The sequence below is a fragment of the Bubalus kerabau genome, chromosome 17, assembly GCF_029407905.1.
Source record: "Bubalus kerabau isolate K-KA32 ecotype Philippines breed swamp buffalo chromosome 17, PCC_UOA_SB_1v2, whole genome shotgun sequence".
NCBI lineage: Eukaryota > Metazoa > Chordata > Mammalia > Artiodactyla > Bovidae > Bubalus > Bubalus kerabau.
In genome coordinates, this window is record NC_073640.1 from 55,182,172 (window position 1) to 55,201,337 (window position 19,166).

Consider the following 19,166-nt stretch of genomic DNA (forward strand, 5'->3'; position numbering starts at 1 on the left):
CCTTCCAGGAGTCCAAACCCTCAACTCCCTTGAGGAGTTCCATAGTCTGATGGTGGTCCCCAGAGAAATAAGGAATCCTGTCCGTAAAACTCTATTTCCCTTCAGGACCCAGGAACCCTGGTGACCAGATGTCACGCACTCCAGCCCCTAGTCAGAGCCCTCATTCCCTTCAAGCACCCAGGATTCTGACAGCCAAGCCTTCACTCTGCGATTTCTCAGGCCCAAACTTCCCATGCTAGAGTCTGGACCCCGTGCCCTCTCCCTCTCACCGGATTTTGAGTCCTCAGCCCCTGGCAGAGCCAGGCACCTAGGGCCCTGGGCACACACGGAAGCCCAGGCCCTCAGCCCACCTCTCACTGCACGGGCACCTGCAGCGCCAGCACTGCCTTGGCGTCCGCGTGCATCTCGACCAGCCTGCACCAGGACAGCGAGCGCCGCGCGCCCTGGATGCTTGGGATGCTGGCACAACTCTAATCTCCAGCTGCCCCTCGACAGGCTCGGCCAGCAGGGGGAGCCAGAGAGAGAGAGCCTCAGCTGCTGCGAGGCTGGTGGAGTGAGGCAGGATCATGCAGGTCACGTGTTCAGCACCCCAGGTGTGCTTGAGGCCACTTTGGTAGTGGGGGCAGCGGGGGGGCGGGGGGGAAGGGTCGGGGCGGGGTCGCGCAGGTGAATCCAGTTTGCAGTGTCCCAGGACCTGCAGAACTAGCCTCACCGCACGTTCTCAGGGTAAGACCAGAATCAGCTGGGGATCACCCTCTCCTCAGGATCTGAGTTTCAGCCCCAGGGGTTCACCTCCAAGCTTCAAAACACCCACATTTCTGTAATGGCAGCCTCTTCCTTTTCTTCCTCCAACCCTGAGAGTGGTGGCTGCTCCCAGCACTTGCTTCTGTGTTCTACCTGCGTCTTCTGTCCTCTTTAGTCAATGGTGGTGCTTTAGTCACGAAGTCGTGTCCGACTCTTTGCGACCCCATGGAATGTAGCCCGCCAGGCTCCTCAGTCCATGGAATTCTCCACACACTTATACTGGACTGGGCTGCCCTTTCCTCCTCCAGGAGATCTTCCCACACCAGGAATCCAACTTGTGTCCCCTACATTGAAGGCAGATTCTCACTGACTGAGCCACCTCCTGACTAATTCTTTATATTAATTCTCTGGTAAACTAACTGCTGTGGTTTCAGCCTCCTGCTGGGACCCTGACTGATACAATGGGTGGCACTGAGTTGGTGTCTGCCTTGTCACTGATTCAAGTGGCACAGAGCTTGATTTTCAAAGGGCTCTAGGTGGTGGGAATACTTTGGCCATCGGATGTGAAGAGCTGACTCACTGGGAGAGTCCCTGATGCTGGGAAAGGTTGAGGGCAGGAGGAAAAGGGGGTGACAGAGGATGAGATGGTTAGATGGAATCACCGACTCAACAGACATGAATTTGACCAGTCTCTGGGATATAGTGAAGAAGAGGGAAGCATGGCGCACTCCAGTCCATGGGGTCTCAAAGAGGCGGATAGGACTTAGCAACTGAACGACAATGTGGCGGGAGCAGGAGAGGACGGGAAACAAAGCCTGAGCGCCCACTCAGGAAGACAGGCCTCTCAGGAGACACCCCTGAACTCTCAGGAGTGCAGAGAGCTGAGCTCTCCTGCTGTGGGTAAATGAAGGAGAAATGTGCCTTGTGGGGGGAGTCCGTGGGCGGCCTTAGCTCTGCGGGGACAAGAGACAAAACATGAAAACTTCTCTCTGCCTCTCTGCAGACTCCTAGCCAATAATGCCTTCCCTCGGGGCTCTGATGGTAAAGAATCTGCCTGCAATGCAGGAGACCTGGATTTGATCCCTAGGTCCAGAAGACCCCCCTGGAGAAGGGAATAGCAACCCACTGCAGTATTCTCATCCATGATCTCTACTGTCAACGATTTGGAGCAAAAATCCTAACTAGTTGTCAGTGCGGAAAGACCCAAGTTGAAAACTCTTAAGTGGTGCCATATATGTAGTATCACCTGGTGCCGGGGCAGATCGTCTTTGGAGGAATGTACTTCAAACCAGCCCCTCAAAGAATTTCCACCAATGTATTACCCAAAGTGGAATTAACACACACAGACACACACACACACCATTAGGCATCAGGAAATAGGCTGCCATGTTTAAGGGTTGGTAGAAACCACAAACTGCAGACTCAGACACACAAAGATTGTATATATTGATTGTGAAAAACTGTAAAGTGTGACAGACTGTATTTTATTGGACTTCAAAATTGCGGGGATGGTGACTGCAGCCATGAAATTAAAAGACGCTTGCTCCTTGGAAGAAAAGCTATGACAAACCTACACATCATACTCAAAAGCAGAGACATCACTTTGCTGACAAAGGTCCATATAGTGAAAGCTATGGGTTTTCCAGTAGTCATGTACGGACTTGAGGTTTTGACCATAAAGAAAGCTGAGCACCAAGGAGCTGATGCTTTCAAACTGTCGTGCTGGGGAAGACTCTTGAGAGTCCCTTGGACTGTAAGGAGATCAGTCCAGTCAATCCTAAAGTCAATCAACCCTGAATATTCATTGGAAGGACTAATGCTGAAGCCCCAATACTGTGGCCACTTGATGTGAAGAGCTGACTCATTGGAGAAGACTCTGATGTTAGGAAGGTTTCCTTGGTGGTCAGATGATAAAGTATCCACCTGCAATGCGGGAGACCTGGGTTTGATCCCTGGGGTGGGAAGATCACCTGCAGAAGGGAATGGCTGCCCACTCCAGTATTCCAGCCTGGAGAATTCCACAAACAGTCAATAGGCTTGGAAAGCGTCAGACACAACTGAGTGACTTCCACTTTCACTGATGCTGGGAAAGAGTGATGGCAAAACGCGAACAGGGCAGCAGAGGGTGAGAGTTTAGGTGGCATCGTGGACTCACTGACTCAATGGGCACGAGTCTGAGCAAACTCCAGGAGCCGATGAAGGACAGGGAAGCCTGTCGTGCTGCGCTCCATGGGGTTGCAAAGAGCCGGGCACGACTAAGAAACTGAACTACAACAAACTGCTATTAGGAAACACACAGTATACAAGTAAGTGGGTAAGAACCCACCTGCCAGTGCGGGGCTCTCAGTTTCCACCCCAGGTCTGGGAAGATCCCACATGCCTCAGGGCAACTGAGACCGAGCACCACAACTACAGACTCCAGGCACCAAAGCCTGTGCTCCGCAGTAAGCAAAGCCTTTGTATGAGAAGCCCGCACACTGCAACAAGAGTAAATTCCACTCGCTGACACTAGAGAAAGCGCACGCTCAGCAGTGAAGACCTGGTGCAGCAAAACTGATAAATAAATTGTAGTAATTGGAGGGAATGATGCTAAAGCTGAAACCCCGATCTTTGGCCACCTCATGCAAAGAGTTGACTCATTGGAAAAGACTCTGATGCTGGGAGGGATTGGGGGCAGGAGGAAAAGCGGACGACAGAGGATGAGATGGCTGGATGGCACCACTGACTCGATGGACGTGAGTTTGAGTGAACTCTGGGAGTTGGTGATCGACAGGGAGGCCTGGCGTGCTGCGATTCATGGGCTTGCGACTAAGCGACTGAACTGAACTGAACTGAAATGAAAAATAATTTTAAAAAACCTCAAGGGAATGGGAGACTACTGACATAAGCATTTCCAGCCTCTGCAAACATAAAGTCCTGAGCTGACCATTCCAGTTTTCTAGGTAGATAAGAGGTGAATAATAAAGATCCACATACCAGATTAGATAGTTTTAGCGAAAAATGCATTGACTCTTCTCATAATTTAAAGGTGGAATTTTGATCTGAATCTGTTTGCCAAGAAGTTTTTTTCTTTTTAATTTTCCCAAGATGGTTGATTTTATGTAAAATTTTAATCAAGGAGGCCATTAGACTGGGTGACTCTAACGCCTTAGGTAGCTGCAGTAAACCAATCAAAATTTAAGCCAGAGTTGGAACTCCAATCTAAGAAAATGAAATCAACTAATCGTGAACAGCCAAGCCCCTCGATTTTCCCAAGTAAGAAAATCGTTTAAGCTCCAGGGAGGTGGGGTGGACTGGGACACTGGGACTGACATGGGTATCCTCCCGATACCCTGTCCAGCAGAGACGGCTGATGAGATCCTTCTGTACAGCACAGGGCACTGCACTCAGGGCTCTGTGCTGACCTCAATGGGGAGGAAATCCAGGAGTGAGGGGATCTGTGTGTATGTGCAGCTGATTTACTTTGCTGCACAGTGGAGACGAACACAACATTGTAAAGGAACTATAGCCCAATAAAACTAATTTAAAAAGTTCACACTCAAGCCAATTAAATAATTGCTTTGCTTCCATGTTTCCTCTCTAAAATCCTCTGTCCTAGCCTACCCACAAAGTACCTCTAATCATTTTTCAGTTTTGGCTGTCTGATTTGAAGTGTCTGCTTAAATGAAGTCTTCAAACTATAATGTGCCTCAGTTTACCTTTTACACTGATAGGACCTTTGTTTTATGATTATCATCAATCTTTTTGGTCACACTGCACAGCTTGTGGGATTTTAGTTCCCTAACCGGGGACTGATTGAATCTGGGCCCTGGCAATAAGAGAGTGGCATCCTAACCACTGCACCGCCAGGGAATTCCGTAAGACCTTTAGAATAAGAATGTGCGTTCAAGGAAAACCTCATTGGTTAGAATGTACTTTGTAAGGTGGAACAAGCACTGTTTAAAATTCAATGCACGTCAGTTAAAAGACTCATGGATCTTCCATGGCGGTCCAGTGGCTAGGACTCCGCACTTCCAATGTAGGGGGCCCGGGTCCGATCCCTGGTCAGTGAACTAGACCCTGCTGCCATGTGCAGCTGCAACTAAGACCTGGCCCAGTGAAATGAATAAATGAAGACTGGCGATGTCAAGCATCAGTGGAGGTGTGAAGTGCACATGCTGCTGAAGGAAACGTAAAGAGGAACAACCACTTTGGAAACCAGTCCATTTCTAATAGGTAAAACAAATCTGCCTGCATGCTAAGTCAGTTCAGTCGTGTCCAGCTCTTTGTGACCCTATGAACTATAGCCTGCCAGGCTCCTCTGTCCATGGGGCTCTCAAGGCAAGAATACTGGAGTGGGTTGTCATACCCTCCTCCAGGGCATCTGCATCTTCCCAACCCAGGGATCGAACCTGCCTATCCTGTGTCTCCTGCATTGCAGGCAGATTCTTTATCACTGAGCCAACAGGCAAGTCCTGGATCTAAGGACTGAAGATCCTGCAATTTGACTCTTTTAGATAGTTACCCCAAGAGACCTCTGTACAGAGCCTTTATAAGAAGGTTCACAACAGCTGTGTTCATAGTAGTCAAAAAGTGGTGGGGAGTTCCCTGGCAGTCTAGTGGTGAGGGCTTTTCACTTTCACTGCTGGGGTCTGGGTTCAATCCCTGCCTGGAGAACTAACATTCTGAAAGCCACGAGGTGCGGAAAAAACAGCCACCAAAAAGTGGCCACAGTCCAGAGGCCCGTCAACAAGAGAATGGAGGAACACGTTGAGATCTCCGCTTCCAGTGAAACTTCTCAGCAATAAGGTGGAACAGACCGCTAACCTACACACAATATGTTAGACCCGTGTTCCTGGCTCCACCAGACTCTGCTGGATGGGCTTCTAATCTGGCCCCACAAGCTCTCCTTGATGGCGCTGTGACAAATTGCCTATCTGTCACGCCTGCCTGCAATCACATATGACTCTATGGATGCTCCCTGAGGGTCGAGGCCTGGTTTGGTTTTGTTCACTACTGATTCCTGAGCTTGGGCCCAGCTCTGCTGCACACTAGCTATAGCACCTTGTCGGCTCAGCTTTTGGAGCCTCAGTTTCTTTGTCTGTAAATTGGGGATGATCACCCTATATAGGATTTATGCTTTACAGATGGGGAACCGAGATGTAGACAGGAAAATCAATGGCTCACGTGTCACACACAGTTAAGGACTGGCAGAGAAATTCAGACCAACTGCCGGACTACAAGCCAAGAGCGCTCTCCAACTCCACAATTTCAATCCTTGTGGTATAACCTCAACATCTTGGCACTTCCCTGGCGGTCCAGGGGTTAGGACTCCCAGCTTCCACCGCAGGGGGTCTGCGTTCAATCCCTGGTCAGGGGACTAAGATCCCACTGCCACATGGCACATCCAAAAAAAAAAAAACAAGACTCAACACGTCTGCCTCGGCCACATTAAAAGCATGGGACCCTCCATCCAGTAGGACATATTCCTTTGTATTTTAATGACTAATTCTGATTTCACATACAGCTACTTCTACTTTTAACACACACTGATACTCCCTTGTCTTGTCTTTCTTATGACAAACAAAAAATTTCTGATTAAAAAATATGGTAACAACCCAAATGTCCATATCAATGGACATACAGTGTATGATTCCCTACAATGGAACAGTGAAAAGGTAAGTATCAGTCACTCAGTCAGGTCCCAAGCTTTGTGACCCCCAGGGACTGTAGCCTGCCAGGCTCCTCCATTCATGGGATTCTCCAGGCAAGAATACTGGAATGGGGTGCTATTCCCTTGCCCAGGGAATCTTCCTGACCCAGGGAATGAACCCTGGTCTCCTGCATTGCAGGCAGATTCGTCACCATATGAGCTGCTGCTGCTGCTGCTGCTGCTGCTGCTAAGTCGCTTCAGTTGTGTCCGACTCTGTGCGACCCCATAGACGGCAGCCCATCAGGCTCCACCGTCCCTGGGATTCTCCAGGCACCATATGAGCTGCTGCTAAGTCACTTCAGTCGTGTCCGACTCTGTGTGACCCCATAGACGGCAGCCCATCAGGCTCCCCGTCCCTGGGATTATCCAGGCAAGAACACTGGAGTGGGTTGCCATTTCGTCTCCAATGCATGAAAGTGAAAAAGTGAAACTGAAGTCACTCAGTCATGTCCGACTCTTAGCGACCCCATGGACTGCAGCCCACCAGGCCCCTCCATCCATGGGATTTTCCAGGCAAGAGTACTGGAGTGGGGTGCCATTGCCTTCTCCAACCATATGAGCTAATGGAACAGTATTCTGCTGTAAACAGGAATGAAGGTCTGATGCAAGTTGCAACATGGAGGAAACCTGAAAACTACATGAAAGGAACCATACACGAAAGGTGGCATATTGCACAATCTTATTTATAGGAAACGTTCAGGACAGAGAAATTGGGAGAGACAGAAAGTACATCAGTGGTACATATACAGACTGCTGCTGCTGCTAAGTCGCTTCAGTCGTGTCCGACTCTGTGCGACCCCAGAGACAGCAGCCCACCAGGCTCCCCGGTTCCTGGGATTCTCCAGGCAAGAACATTGGAGTGGGTTGCCATTTCCTTCTCCAATGCATGAAAGTGAAAAGTGAGAGTGAAGTCGCTCAGTCATGTCCGACTCTTCGCGACCCCATGGACTGCAGCCTACCAGGCTCCTCCGTCCTTGGGATTTTCCAGGCAAGAGTACTGGAGTGGGGTGCCACCGCCTTCTCCGACATATACACACTAGTATAAAGTAAATAACCAAAAGGACCAGCTGTATAGCACAGAGAATGACACTCAATATTTTGTAATAACGTATAAGGGGAGAGAATTGGAAAAACAACATATATACACACACATGTATAAATAAATGAATCACTGCTATACACCTGAAAGTACCACGACACTGTAAATCAACCCTACCTCAAGCTTTTAAAAAAATCAGAAAAAGAAGTCTAGACTAAACTAATCATATAGTTTTTTACATATAGGATGTAAATATTAGGATTTAAATATTAAAAAGGTTAATATCAAATGTTGATTTAAATATACAGCAGCAAAGCTAAATTCAGATTAATTCAATAAATTCGTTTGAGTAAAAAATAAAAAATTAACAACTGAATTTCATGTTTTATACTTTTTTAAAAACGTACATCAGCAGTTGCTAAGGGAAACTGTGGGAAGACGGTAATAGGGAATGACCACTTAATGGTTCTGGGGTTTTTTGGGGGGCAGGGGTGATGAAAATGTTCTGGATTAGTCGCTGCAATGAATGCTGCACGCTGTTAATATACCAAATCCCCTGAATTACACACTTTCAATGGTTAACGTAATGAACTTACGTTACATGAATTTTATCTCAAGAAGAAAGAAGAGAGTATTCGGTACGTATCAGTCGTTAGGAGAAAGGCTTAAGCGCACCCTGACTCATCTGGGGCCCAGGTCTGCATGCACCTGTCTCAGGAAGACAGGATTCATGACAGTGGCATAAATGAGACATGGAAGGTCTGCAAACACTGAGACATCTTGTTAAAAAAAACTGTTCCAAGATAAATATCATATGATATTGTCTCTATGCGAAATCTAAAAAAAAAAATTCAAAAAACCTTATCTACAAAACAGAAACAGACACACGGACTCAAGAGAATGAATTCATGGTTATCAGGGCAAATGTAGAGGAGGGGGAGGGACAGATAAGGAGCTTAGGATTGACATGAACACAGTTATATTTAAAATAGATAACCAACAAGAACCTACTGTACAACACAGGGAACTCTACTCAGTACTCTGTGAGAACCTGAGTGGGAAATAACTTTGACAAAGCATAGATACATGTATATGCACAGCTGAAAGACTTTGCTGTACATTTGAAATTAACACAACATTGTTAATCAACTCTAACTCTACTTCAACATAAAATAAAAATTAAAGGGACTTCCCGGGTGATCCAGTGGTTAAGACTCTGAGCTTCCAGTGCCGGAGGCACAGGTTCGATCCCTGGTTGGGGAACTAAGATACTGCATGCTGCCCACTGTGGCCAAAAAATTTAAAAATTGAATTAAAATTTTAAAACAAGGTTCCACATCCATGAAAGGCAATGTTATGCACCATTCAAAAGAATAAGGGAGAACCTGATGCCATGACAGTGGACCTCTAAGATACGGTTTCTTGGAAAAAGCAAGGGTACATGTACATATTTTCTACTTTAAAAAAGGGGGTTCGGGTGAATATACATGCTTGTATGTGGACAGAGGGACCTGGGGAACCACATCAGAAGCTGCTCACAATGACTGCCCAGGAAGGAAGACCTGGGCAGCAGGAACGGGGTGATGGGGCAGGAGGGGACTGAAGCAGGTGGCCTGTGATGAGGACTCCTTTTCAGTGTATAGCCTCCCTCTTGTGCTTTTTTCAGTTATGGACCACATGAGCCCCAGCTGGCTCCTCTGGCTCTCTCACTCCCCACTTCCGGTCTCTTCTTGCTCCCACTCCAACAGCGGTGCAGAATTAAACGGGATGCTCCTCATCATAAATGAGCTCAGCAAGATCATCCAGGAATACACACATGTGAATCCCCCCCTTTACACAAACACCTGCGTGGTGACACGGCACTTTTGCAAACATTATGTCACCGGATTTTCATGGTAAACCTGGGCTCCCATCACATTATCTTCCATGGACAGATGAGAAAACAGCTTCTGAGAAATGAAACTATTTGCCTGAGGTCACAGGGAGAGTAAGAGGGAGAGATGGGGACTTGAATTCCACCTGAGATTAATTTGTCAGCCACCTGCATCTCTCTCAGTCGAAAATACTGGCTCTAGGCAAATTGTATAATCTCTCTGGGCCTAGCTTCTTCATCATACAAGGGGATAATAACACATTGGAGGTGATGGGATTTTTCTAAGGATTCAATGAACTAACCCATAGGAGGCATTTGGAATGGTAACTGGCAGGGTTTTTTATTCTGGGGTGGGGGGCATTTTCCCAAGTTGGGCATTGAACCTGGGCCTCGTGGCATGGAGTGGAGTCCTAAGCACTGGCCACCAGGCTATTCCCAAACAGTAGTAACTCTGAATAAACTGTTAGCTCTCATTATTCTGACTGTACTACCTTAGGGAACTATGAGATATGTAAAGTCCAAAAATCATTCACAAAACCTTGTGGCTTTGTGTATAATTCCTGCGGGGAGAATTCTCAGCTTCTCTCATTTGCAAAAAGTTCTATGAACCAAAACATTTTCAGAACCACTGGATAAGACAGACAATAATATATTCAACACAATCCGGTAGGCCTTGACCCCAGAATCCTTCCCCAAACACCCTTACATTGGAGGGATGAATGTGGCCAAAATCAAGAAGTGGAGGACTTCCCAGGTGATCCAGTGCTTAAGAATCCGTGCCTTCAACGGCGCTGGGGGCTGGGGGCAGGTTCAATCTGTGACTGAGGAACTAATACCCCAGACTGTCATGTGGTGTGGCCAAAAATTAAGAAAAAAAAAAAGACACAGACTTCTCAGGAGATCCAGGAGCTACAACACCATGCTCCCAATGCAGGGCGCCCAGGTTCCCAACCCTGGCCAGCTAACTAGATCCCACATGCTGTAACTAAGACCCAATGCAGCCAAATACGAATAAATTTAAAAAAGAAAAGAATTCAACATTCGGACACAAAGAAAGAAGAAAAAGGTGGCTAGAGCGCCCACACTGGGTTCAGCTTTCAGCACCGCCATGTATGAGGGGTGATGACAGCCCCACCACCGCCCGACTCCCTGGAGCGCAGATCACGCAGGGCAACACCCAGGCAGCCCCTGGGAACACGCCAGCTCACTTCTCCCACCACTTCCTCATGCCTGATGGGAACAGCCTGTTGGGAAGTCTGTCACCATCCTGGGTCAAGCTGCCCTTTTCCCTTTGCTCCTTCCAACTTCACCAAGCTCGTAGCAAAGCACTCTGCATTCCACAATGGTCACTAAGACTGGCCACTTCACTTTGGCCCTTACTAGGCCTCAGTTTCCCCATCTTTAAAATGAGGTTGATTGCCTTAGATGATATGAGACACCTTCCAGTCCTAAGCCCAGGGCCGTGAGAAGGCAGAATGTGTGGCAATGGTTTACTCTCTTCCAACTGAGGATGATAAGGCTTTGAAAAGAGCAGCAACCTACCTGGACCACACGGATTCATTCCTGGCCTAGTCCTTGCATCACCCATCTCCTCTGCTAAGGGCACAGGGACCACACTGCTCATTGTCCAGGTGAGGTGGTGGGGACCAAAGAGAAAGTGCCTCAGCTCACTGCCAGTTAACTCCAGAGTAGAGTCTGGACCCTGGACCTACAGATTTCTATTAAGGAGATGGAGGGAGGGAGACTTCTCTGGGGGTCCAGTAGTTAAGATTCTGAGCTTCCAGGGCAGGGGGCTCCAGTTCCATTCCTGGTGAGAGAACTAAGATCCCTCATGCCACCCAGAGGGGAAAAAAAAGAAAGATGGTGGGGCGGCTGGCAGAATCACCTGGAGCACCACAGAGATGGTCTTAGAGGCTGCCCGCCATTTACGGTAAGTGTCTGCCTTGAGAAGGTTTTCTGCACAGTAGGTCTGGAGAGAAGAGTAGAAAAGGGAACGTTAGGGTTCAGAGATGAGAGCTATGTCCCCAGCTCTCAGATTAGTCTGAGAGTTCTCTCAAGCCCTCTGACATCACCCGGTTTCAGTTTCCTTATAATCCCCCCAAACTCTGGGGTGTGGGGAAGAATGGATACATGTATAGGTATGTCTGAGTCCCTTTGCTGTTCACCTGAAACTTTCCCAACGTTGTTAATCTGGCTATGCTGCTGCTGCTGCTAAGTCCCTTCAGTCGTGTCCAACTCTGTGTGACCCCATAGACGGCAGCCCATCAGGCTCCCCCGTCCTTGGGATTCTCAAGGCAAGAACACTGGAGTGGGTTGCCATTGCCTTCTCCTATCTGACTATAACCCAATTCAAAAACCTTCTAGTTTTAAAATAATAAATTCCCCCACTCTACCTGGAGTCCCCTCCAACATTCTCCCCTGGAAATTCACCTCTGCTCCTTCCCAGGAAGCAAAACATCCTCCTTTTCTCAAAGCAAATTCCTCTATCTTACATCTCTCCAGAATAACCTATGGCCTCCCAGAAATTCTCCCATGAACCTCCTTAGAATTCCACAAAGTCCCCTTTGTGAAAGGAAAACCAAAATGAAGTCCGCATTGCTAAAAGTGTGCTCTAAGATTGACCGGGGGGCCACTGAGGAATTCTGACAGTGGAATCTGACCTTTTGACCACATATTGTATCCACACAGGCATCCAGAATATGTGCCAGAAACTCAAGGTACTTAACAGACCCTTACCCTCTGGTAACTCAGGACAGCTTCTTCTTTAAAGCCAAGTATTTCTTTCCGTGTATCACAGTCAATTAGAATTCTCTCCACACAACTGTAACATCCTGCGACCTCTGTCCTCTTATAAACTCCTGATTCCCTCTGCCAACACTCCGTTTACCGAAATCTGTGTCTCCCAAACTGCAATTCATAATAACACTAATAAAGCTCTTTCTTGGCACCCCGCATACGGATTATCCTTCAACACCTTTGAGACTCCAGAAGTTCTAGAGCCCGCTGACGAATTCCTTTACTTCTTCCACCCTCCCCCACGCCAGTCCCTCACCGAGTCCTGTCTACTGCAGGACACCACATGACGGAGGCGGATCTCCGGCCTGTCAACGTCGTGTGGGCTTCGCCTGACCCAAAAGATGCACGACGGGCTGAGTTTGGGGAGCTCACAGGGGGTGCGCCCCGGGAGGCCTTTACTGCGCAAGCGCACGAGGCTCGGGCCTTTCCAACCGCGGCGCGCCGACAGTTACGTCCCGACTGCGCATGCCTAGTGCGTCTCTCCGGAGAGTGGCCAGAGGCCCCCGAGTTCCCTAGCAACGAGCTTTTCCCGCCTCGCTCTAGGCAACCACTCTCTCGCCCCTCCTCCCGGTCACTTTCACACCAGGCTCTCCTAACAACGGGCTAGGCCTGCAGAATTGGTCCCCAGCAGAAATTCACCATCCTCAGCGCCTCAACTGAAGCCTGGAAAACAAGAGACCAGTAATCTTGAGTGGATTTTTCCAGGAAGCCGGGAGCCTACCGCAACAGGATCCCCTCCATGACTGGCTGGCTGGCTACCCTCCCCACGCCCAACACACAGACATACACAGATACACACACTGACACACACACACGACAAAATCTCTGATCCCTGAAGATCAAGCCTGAGGCAGAGAGAGTATGTGCTGCTAAGTCGCTTCAGTCGTGTCCGACTCTGTGCGACCCCATAGACGGCAGCCCACCAGGCTCTGCCGTCCCTGGAATTCTCCAGGCAAGAACACTGGAGTGGGTTGCCATTTCCTTCTCCATTGCGTGAAAGTGAAAAGTGAAAGTGAAGTCGCTCAGTCGTGACCAACTCGTGGCGACCCCATGGACTGTAGCCCACCAGGCTCTTCCATCCATGGGATTTTCTAGGCAAGAGTACTGGAGTGGCTTGCCATTGCCTTCTCCAAGAGAGTATGTAAAGGACCTCAATAAAACACACAAAGTATGTGCCCGAACCAGACACACACCCAGCCTTCCTTTTCCAATGTGAACTCTGGGCATCTGTCCCCTACCATTCCCATGCCCTGAACAAGCACCCCTCTGTTCAGTCTCCGAGAGACCCAAGTGAATCGTGGGGTGGGGTCGGAGATGGAGACAGACCAAACACAGAAAAAGGAGTATGAGCCAAGCATGCCCGGAAAACAAGCCTGGATTTGCTGGGTACTCACAGGTAGGGCCTCACCCACACTGGGCACCTCCTTGGGGAAGGAGAGAAGGGGGAGCGTACCTGAGTCCTAACAGCTGCTCTACTCTACAGAAAACAAAATGACCTGATTCTGATCTTGGGCTTCACCTTAGAAAAAAAAGGGGATGAGGTCCAGGGCGGTGCGACCGGATGGAAGAGAGTTTAGGAAGCCCAGACGCCTGGGGCTGCATGGAGGAGGGGCTGGGCACAAGATGCCACTACTCCTTTTGGATTCTGGTTCCGTCTCCCCCACTCAGAGCTGCAGAGACCTACCCCAGGTCTTACATCATCCTTTCTTAGCCTAGGGGTAAGGGAGGTCCAGACCCGCCCCTTCTCAGCTTCCTATAAGAACAGCTGGGGACCCGGGCCTGCAGGGTCACTCATCTAGCCATCATGAAGCCTTCCATGAAACCCGAGACCTTCTTGCTGGCCACCACGCTGCTCTGCACCCTCCTGGGTCTGGGTAAGTGACTAGGGCTCTGGAATCCTGGGACCCTCAAAACAAGGAGTATGAGAGAACATTCTGCCAGGTCCTCAAGGGAGAAGCGAAAGAGGAGGTGTGCTGGGAATTGAAATTCATGGAGAAAGCAAAGGGTAAACGAGAGAAAGCCTGGGTCCCCAAGGGAGGAAGAGCTAAAAAATGTGTGGGTTTAAATCTTGGAGAAAGGAGGGGTTTGGATGGGCTCTGCTCCCTGTCTCCCAGGTAGTGTCTCAAAATAAGACACCTGAATTCTAGAAAATCATATGAAAGTATGATTAGTATTTTTCACTAGTATGAAAAAAAATGAGGCGAGGTCGAGAGATTTCCTTTCTCCCAGGACTCTAAGCAGTTCAGGTCCCCAGTGTCGTCCTCCCTTAGCTCTAGGAGTTCAGGCAGCTCCACTTTCCCCAGGACCCAGATGCCTTGTGTCTGGGCCCCCAGTTGCCTCCTGTCTCAGGACCAAGGAGTCCAGGCCCTTATCCCTGTAATCCTCGATCTTTCTTCTTGACCTGGGATGCAGATCTCCTCTCAGGTACCCCTGCCTGAGCGCCCACTGCCTACCAGACGTAGACAGCCTGGTCCCCACAAGGAAGGTGATCCCACTTCCGAGAACCAGCTGCACCTGAAGGTTCACAAAAGTCCATGAAGGACTTGCCCACTGGTTCAGGGCACAATCTGCCTGCCAAAGTGGGGGACAGGGGTGCGATCCCTGGTCCAGGAAGCTTCCACGTGCACTGGGGCAAATAAGACTCTTCACCACAACTCCTGAGCTCATGCTCTAGAGCCTTTGCTCTGCAACCGGAGAAACCAGCACAAATGAGAAACCCCAAACTGCAACGAGGGAGTAGCGTCTACTCACTACAGCTAGAGAAAAACCAACAGGAAGCCGGCACCCAGCAGACCCAACAATAGAAAAAAGAAAATTATAACTATAAAAAACTTTTTAAGATCCATGGAAAGCTTCAGCAGGACCACTCAAGGTCCAAAGCTTTATCAGGGGGTCTAGCATCCAAAGTCCCCAGCCTTGTAATTAGATAAACTTGCTCCATGAGGGGAGTTGCTTTCCGCCCTGCGCCAGAGAGCAGCTTTGGTCCCAGCACCATGGCATCCGTGCAGAGCTTCAGACACATCCCAGTTCAGTGGCCAGTGTCGGACCATGAAAACCAGGGAGACACAGGTCCTTCTTCCTTCAGACCCCTCCACCCCATCCCCGTCTGGATTCGGGAGTCATGGCCCACAGACTACGGCACCTTTCACTAGAGCCCTGCTCTCTAATTGCAGGGTACCCACTGAGCTGTGAGGTGTGTGTTGGTGACAGTCCCAATTGCAGAGGAAAACTGCAGACTTGCGCCCCGGATGAGGACTCCTGCATAGTTGTTGTGACTGAGACCAACAGAAGTAAGAGGGCAGGGGCTGCTATCACATGCTGGGGGGTTGGGGGCTGCCTTTACGGTGGCAGATACCGCCATGGGCTGGGAGGGACCTTTGAGTGATGATTATCAGGAAAGAAGGAAAGGCAATCTCGAGGTGGGTGGTGGACAGAGAATCCGGTGGAATGACAGAGACTACTGTTGCCAAGGATTTCTGAAGATGAGACTCCAAAGAGAGGATGGGAAAGGGCAGATACAGACTTTCTTACCAAAGAAGGAATTAGGAAAGCAAAGGACATGGGGGAAGAGTGAAATCCAGAGAAGGGGGAAGTCTAATATGTAAAAGGTAAAGGGATAGATGTAAAAGAGACTTGGGTGAGTTGGAAAGAATGTGATCAGGTTGATTCTCTGGGGCTGCAAGGGGTCTCCCAGAGATGCGGGCTGGAAGAGACTGTTTCTGACAAGAGAAAGCGGATGCAAGCTCAGTTGTGTCTGACTCTTTGTGACCCCATGGAGTGTAACCCGCCAGGCTCCTCTGTCCTTGGGATTTTCCAGGCAAGAATACTGGAGAAGCTTGCCATTTCCTTCTCCAGGGGATCTTCCCCACCCGGGGATGGAAGCCGTGTCTCTCGCATCTCCTACATTGGCAAGGGGGGTTCTTTACCACTGCACCACCAGGGAAGTCCCAATATTGTCATAGGGAGAGATACGTATAAAGACAGATGATCCCTGGGCGCAGTCCATGAAGTCGCAAAGAATCAGGCACAACTGAGTACCCACACACCCAAGCATGGGGGGTAGAGCAGAAACCCTAGGCCTGGAGGAGCCCACCCCGTCTATGGTGGGGAAGAGGAAGGCCAGGGAGACTGGAAGAAACCACTTCAGGCAAGACCTGAGAGTAGCCAAGAAGGGCAGCAAGAGACCATAGATAGGAAGTCTGTGGAGTGACCCTGGGAAATCTAGAAGCGTCTACCTTAGATGGAGAAGGAAATGGGTGTTACAGCAGGTGGGGATGGCAGCCCCATCCCAGCATTTGGTGGAAGGAATTCCAGGGGTCAGGGGAAGGCTGAAGACTCGAAGAGACCATTCACACAGGCATGGGGGTAGTCACAGGTGGTCTGGAAAAGACCACTCCAGGTGCGACCCCTGCAGGATGACACTGGGGTGGCCTTGGGGCTGAAAGGGCTACCCTGGAGAGTCCAGCACAGCCTGGGGGCTGGGGGAGGATGGGTTGCATACCGAATGAACCATTCAGACGATGCCCCAGGCAGAAAAGGGGTCTGAATTTGGGGAGCTGGAAGAGACCTCTCTAGACAGCAGTGGGCTGGGGAAACTCTAAGGTGGGGGAGACACCCCAGGGCAAGGGTCCAGACCAGGGGCCACTGAGCCCCCGGCCCACGGCCATCCTGCAGAGGCCTCCTTGGCGGTGACCAGCTACAAGGGGTGTGTGAAATCCAGCCAGTGTGAATCAGGACTCTTCAGCTTCACTGTGAACCATGAGAACTACATGGGTTCCAAGAGGCGCTGCTGCCAGAAGGATGGCTGCAACCAGGACCCCCTGCCCGGTAAGCCCCAGCTGAGCCCCACGGCTAGAGTCCCTCCCTGCCCACCCCTCCTCTGCCAGAGCCAGCTGTGAGCACCTGTCACTGACCTGCGCTGTCACCAGGGCAAGCGTCTTCCTTGCGCTGAGCCTTGGGTTCTTCTCCTGTAAACTGCAGCATCCAGGGACTTCCCTGGTGGTCCACTGACTAAGCCTCCATGGTTCCTGTGCAGGAGTTGGATCCCTGGTCAGGGAACTCGATTCCACAGGCCACAATTAAGATCCAACACAGCCAAATAAAGATTGTTTTCTGAAAATGCAGTGTCCGTTACCAACTGCTGTCCCCTGAGTGGTTGGGAGATTGGGAAAGGGACTCTCGTCTCCGACTGCCTTACCCTCCACCCTCCTCTTCAGCGTTCGTGAGAAACCATACAGAGAATGGCCTTCGGTGTCCTTCCTGCATCGCTGCCTTTACGGAAACATGCACTGCGACTGCGGAAGCGCTCTGCGTTGGCGAGGAAACCCACTGTGTCGCCGTGTCTGGCCTCGTGCGGCCTGGTAAGGGGCATCTGGAATTCGGGGGGAGGGCACATGGGTTCCAGACAGGCCCAGAACTGGAGCCTCATGCTTCCAGATTCTAAGGGAGAGAGTGGCTCCAAAGATCTGGGGGAGAAGGTGGCTGGGCCATATGACCCTGGTCTAGGAGGAGGGAGGCTGGGGATCCTGACTGTAGTCTAAAATCCCCTCCAGTAGGTATCAAATTTGCTGCCTGGGGCTGTGGTATGAAGACCGCCTGCCACACCAAGCCCGGGACCCTGGTGCCCTCAGGCGCTCGTTTGTTCACCATCAAGAAGACCAGCTGTCTTTGAAGCCCCCAGGCTTCTGGCAAGGCTGAGTGAAGAACTGAGGCCCATGTGGTGTTTGGCCTCCATTCCTTCTCAGCTATGGTTCTAGAAATTCCTACGGTTCCCATGTGTCTGTAAATTAAACAAGTTAACATATCAATCCTGAGTCTGTGATGTGCTATGGTTTGGGGAGATGGGATGCAAAAAGCAGGGGTCTGAACGCTTGGGAACCCTCTCTTTGGAAGAAAGAAAGGGAAGATGCTACCTTTTTTAAGGGATTACTTTCTGCCTGGTCCCTATGCTAAGTGCTTTCCATGCAGTACCTCATTTCATAATCACAGCTCAGTGACACTGAAAGTATTGCCCCCATTTTACAGAGGAACACACTGAGGCACGGACTGTGGTGTCACTTGCCTTCAGTCAGAGCTGGGAGGGTCAGACTCCAGAGTCCATGACCACCTCTCCTAGTTAACCTGTTTTTGCCCCCGAGTTCATGTTTGTAAAATATGGATTTAATAGCTATAACCTCAAAGGGCTGTCTTAAGAGCCAAATGAAAGAAAACGCAAAAAGGACTTATTTCAGTGCCTGGCTCCTTTCAGGGGCTTCCCTGGTGGCTCAGATGGGAAAGAATCTGCCTGCGAATGTGGGAGACGTGGGTTCAATGCCTGGTTCTGTAAGTCCTCTGGAGAAGGGCCTGGCAACCCACTCCATTATTTTTGCCTGGAGAATCCCACGGACAGAGGAGTCTGACAGCCTACAGTCTATGGAGTCAGAAAGAGTCAGACCCCACTGGGTGGCTGAGCACGCTGCACTAGCACCTTTAAGACACTGTGGGCTCTGCACACAATGTGTCTGGCCAATACTTACCATCCTAGTAGCTACTACTTACTCAGTTTCCATGTTTGGCAGATGCTAGACTTTGGCATCTATCAGGATAGTCTGGATTATGCTACAGTAACAAACAAATCCCTAAACTCAGTGGTTGAAAACAACAAAGTTGTATTAGTGTTGGGGCCTTTAATGGACCAGGACCTGGCAGTCTGGAGACGATGATAAAAAAGTTAAAGAGAGAAGGAGGCTGATACTCCCTGGTTTACAAAGAAAACCAATAAAATCCTTGACACGGGACTTGCATCTCTCATGAAGGCACCAGGCGCCCTCTCGAGGGGGGATGAAGGAACAGTGGAGAGAGTCTTAGAAGCCCTGGCAGGAGAGTGAGCCTTAATGGTCTCTGCGCTCCAAGGAATCAGCCTAGGAGAGTGAGAGAGAGAGAGAAAGAAAGAAAGACATGGGGACCCAAGCTCTGATGGAGCAAAGGTGCTTTAATCATTTCTCTGTGAGTATATAGAGGCTGTGGTACAGGAAGTTTCTTTC

General features: G+C 49.8%; 1 protein-coding gene across 2 annotated transcripts; it reads left to right on the forward strand.

Moving 5' to 3' along the window:
• The first annotated feature begins 13,909 nt into the window (after positions 1-13,909).
• On the forward strand, positions 13,910-17,951 carry LOC129631894 (phospholipase A2 inhibitor and Ly6/PLAUR domain-containing protein-like). Of its 2 annotated transcripts, none has more exons than XM_055553181.1 (5): positions 13,910-14,018; positions 15,318-15,434; positions 16,819-16,971; positions 17,361-17,504; positions 17,697-17,951. In XM_055553181.1, the coding sequence occupies exons 1-5, from the start codon at positions 13,949-13,951 to the stop codon at positions 17,813-17,815; spliced, it is 603 nt and encodes a 200-aa protein (XP_055409156.1). In that variant the 5' UTR covers positions 13,910-13,948; the 3' UTR covers positions 17,816-17,951. The 2 variants fall into 2 exon arrangements, with proteins under 2 accessions (XP_055409156.1, XP_055409158.1); XM_055553183.1 differs by having other exon boundaries at positions 17,700-17,951.
• The last annotated feature ends 1,215 nt before the right edge of the window (positions 17,952-19,166 follow it).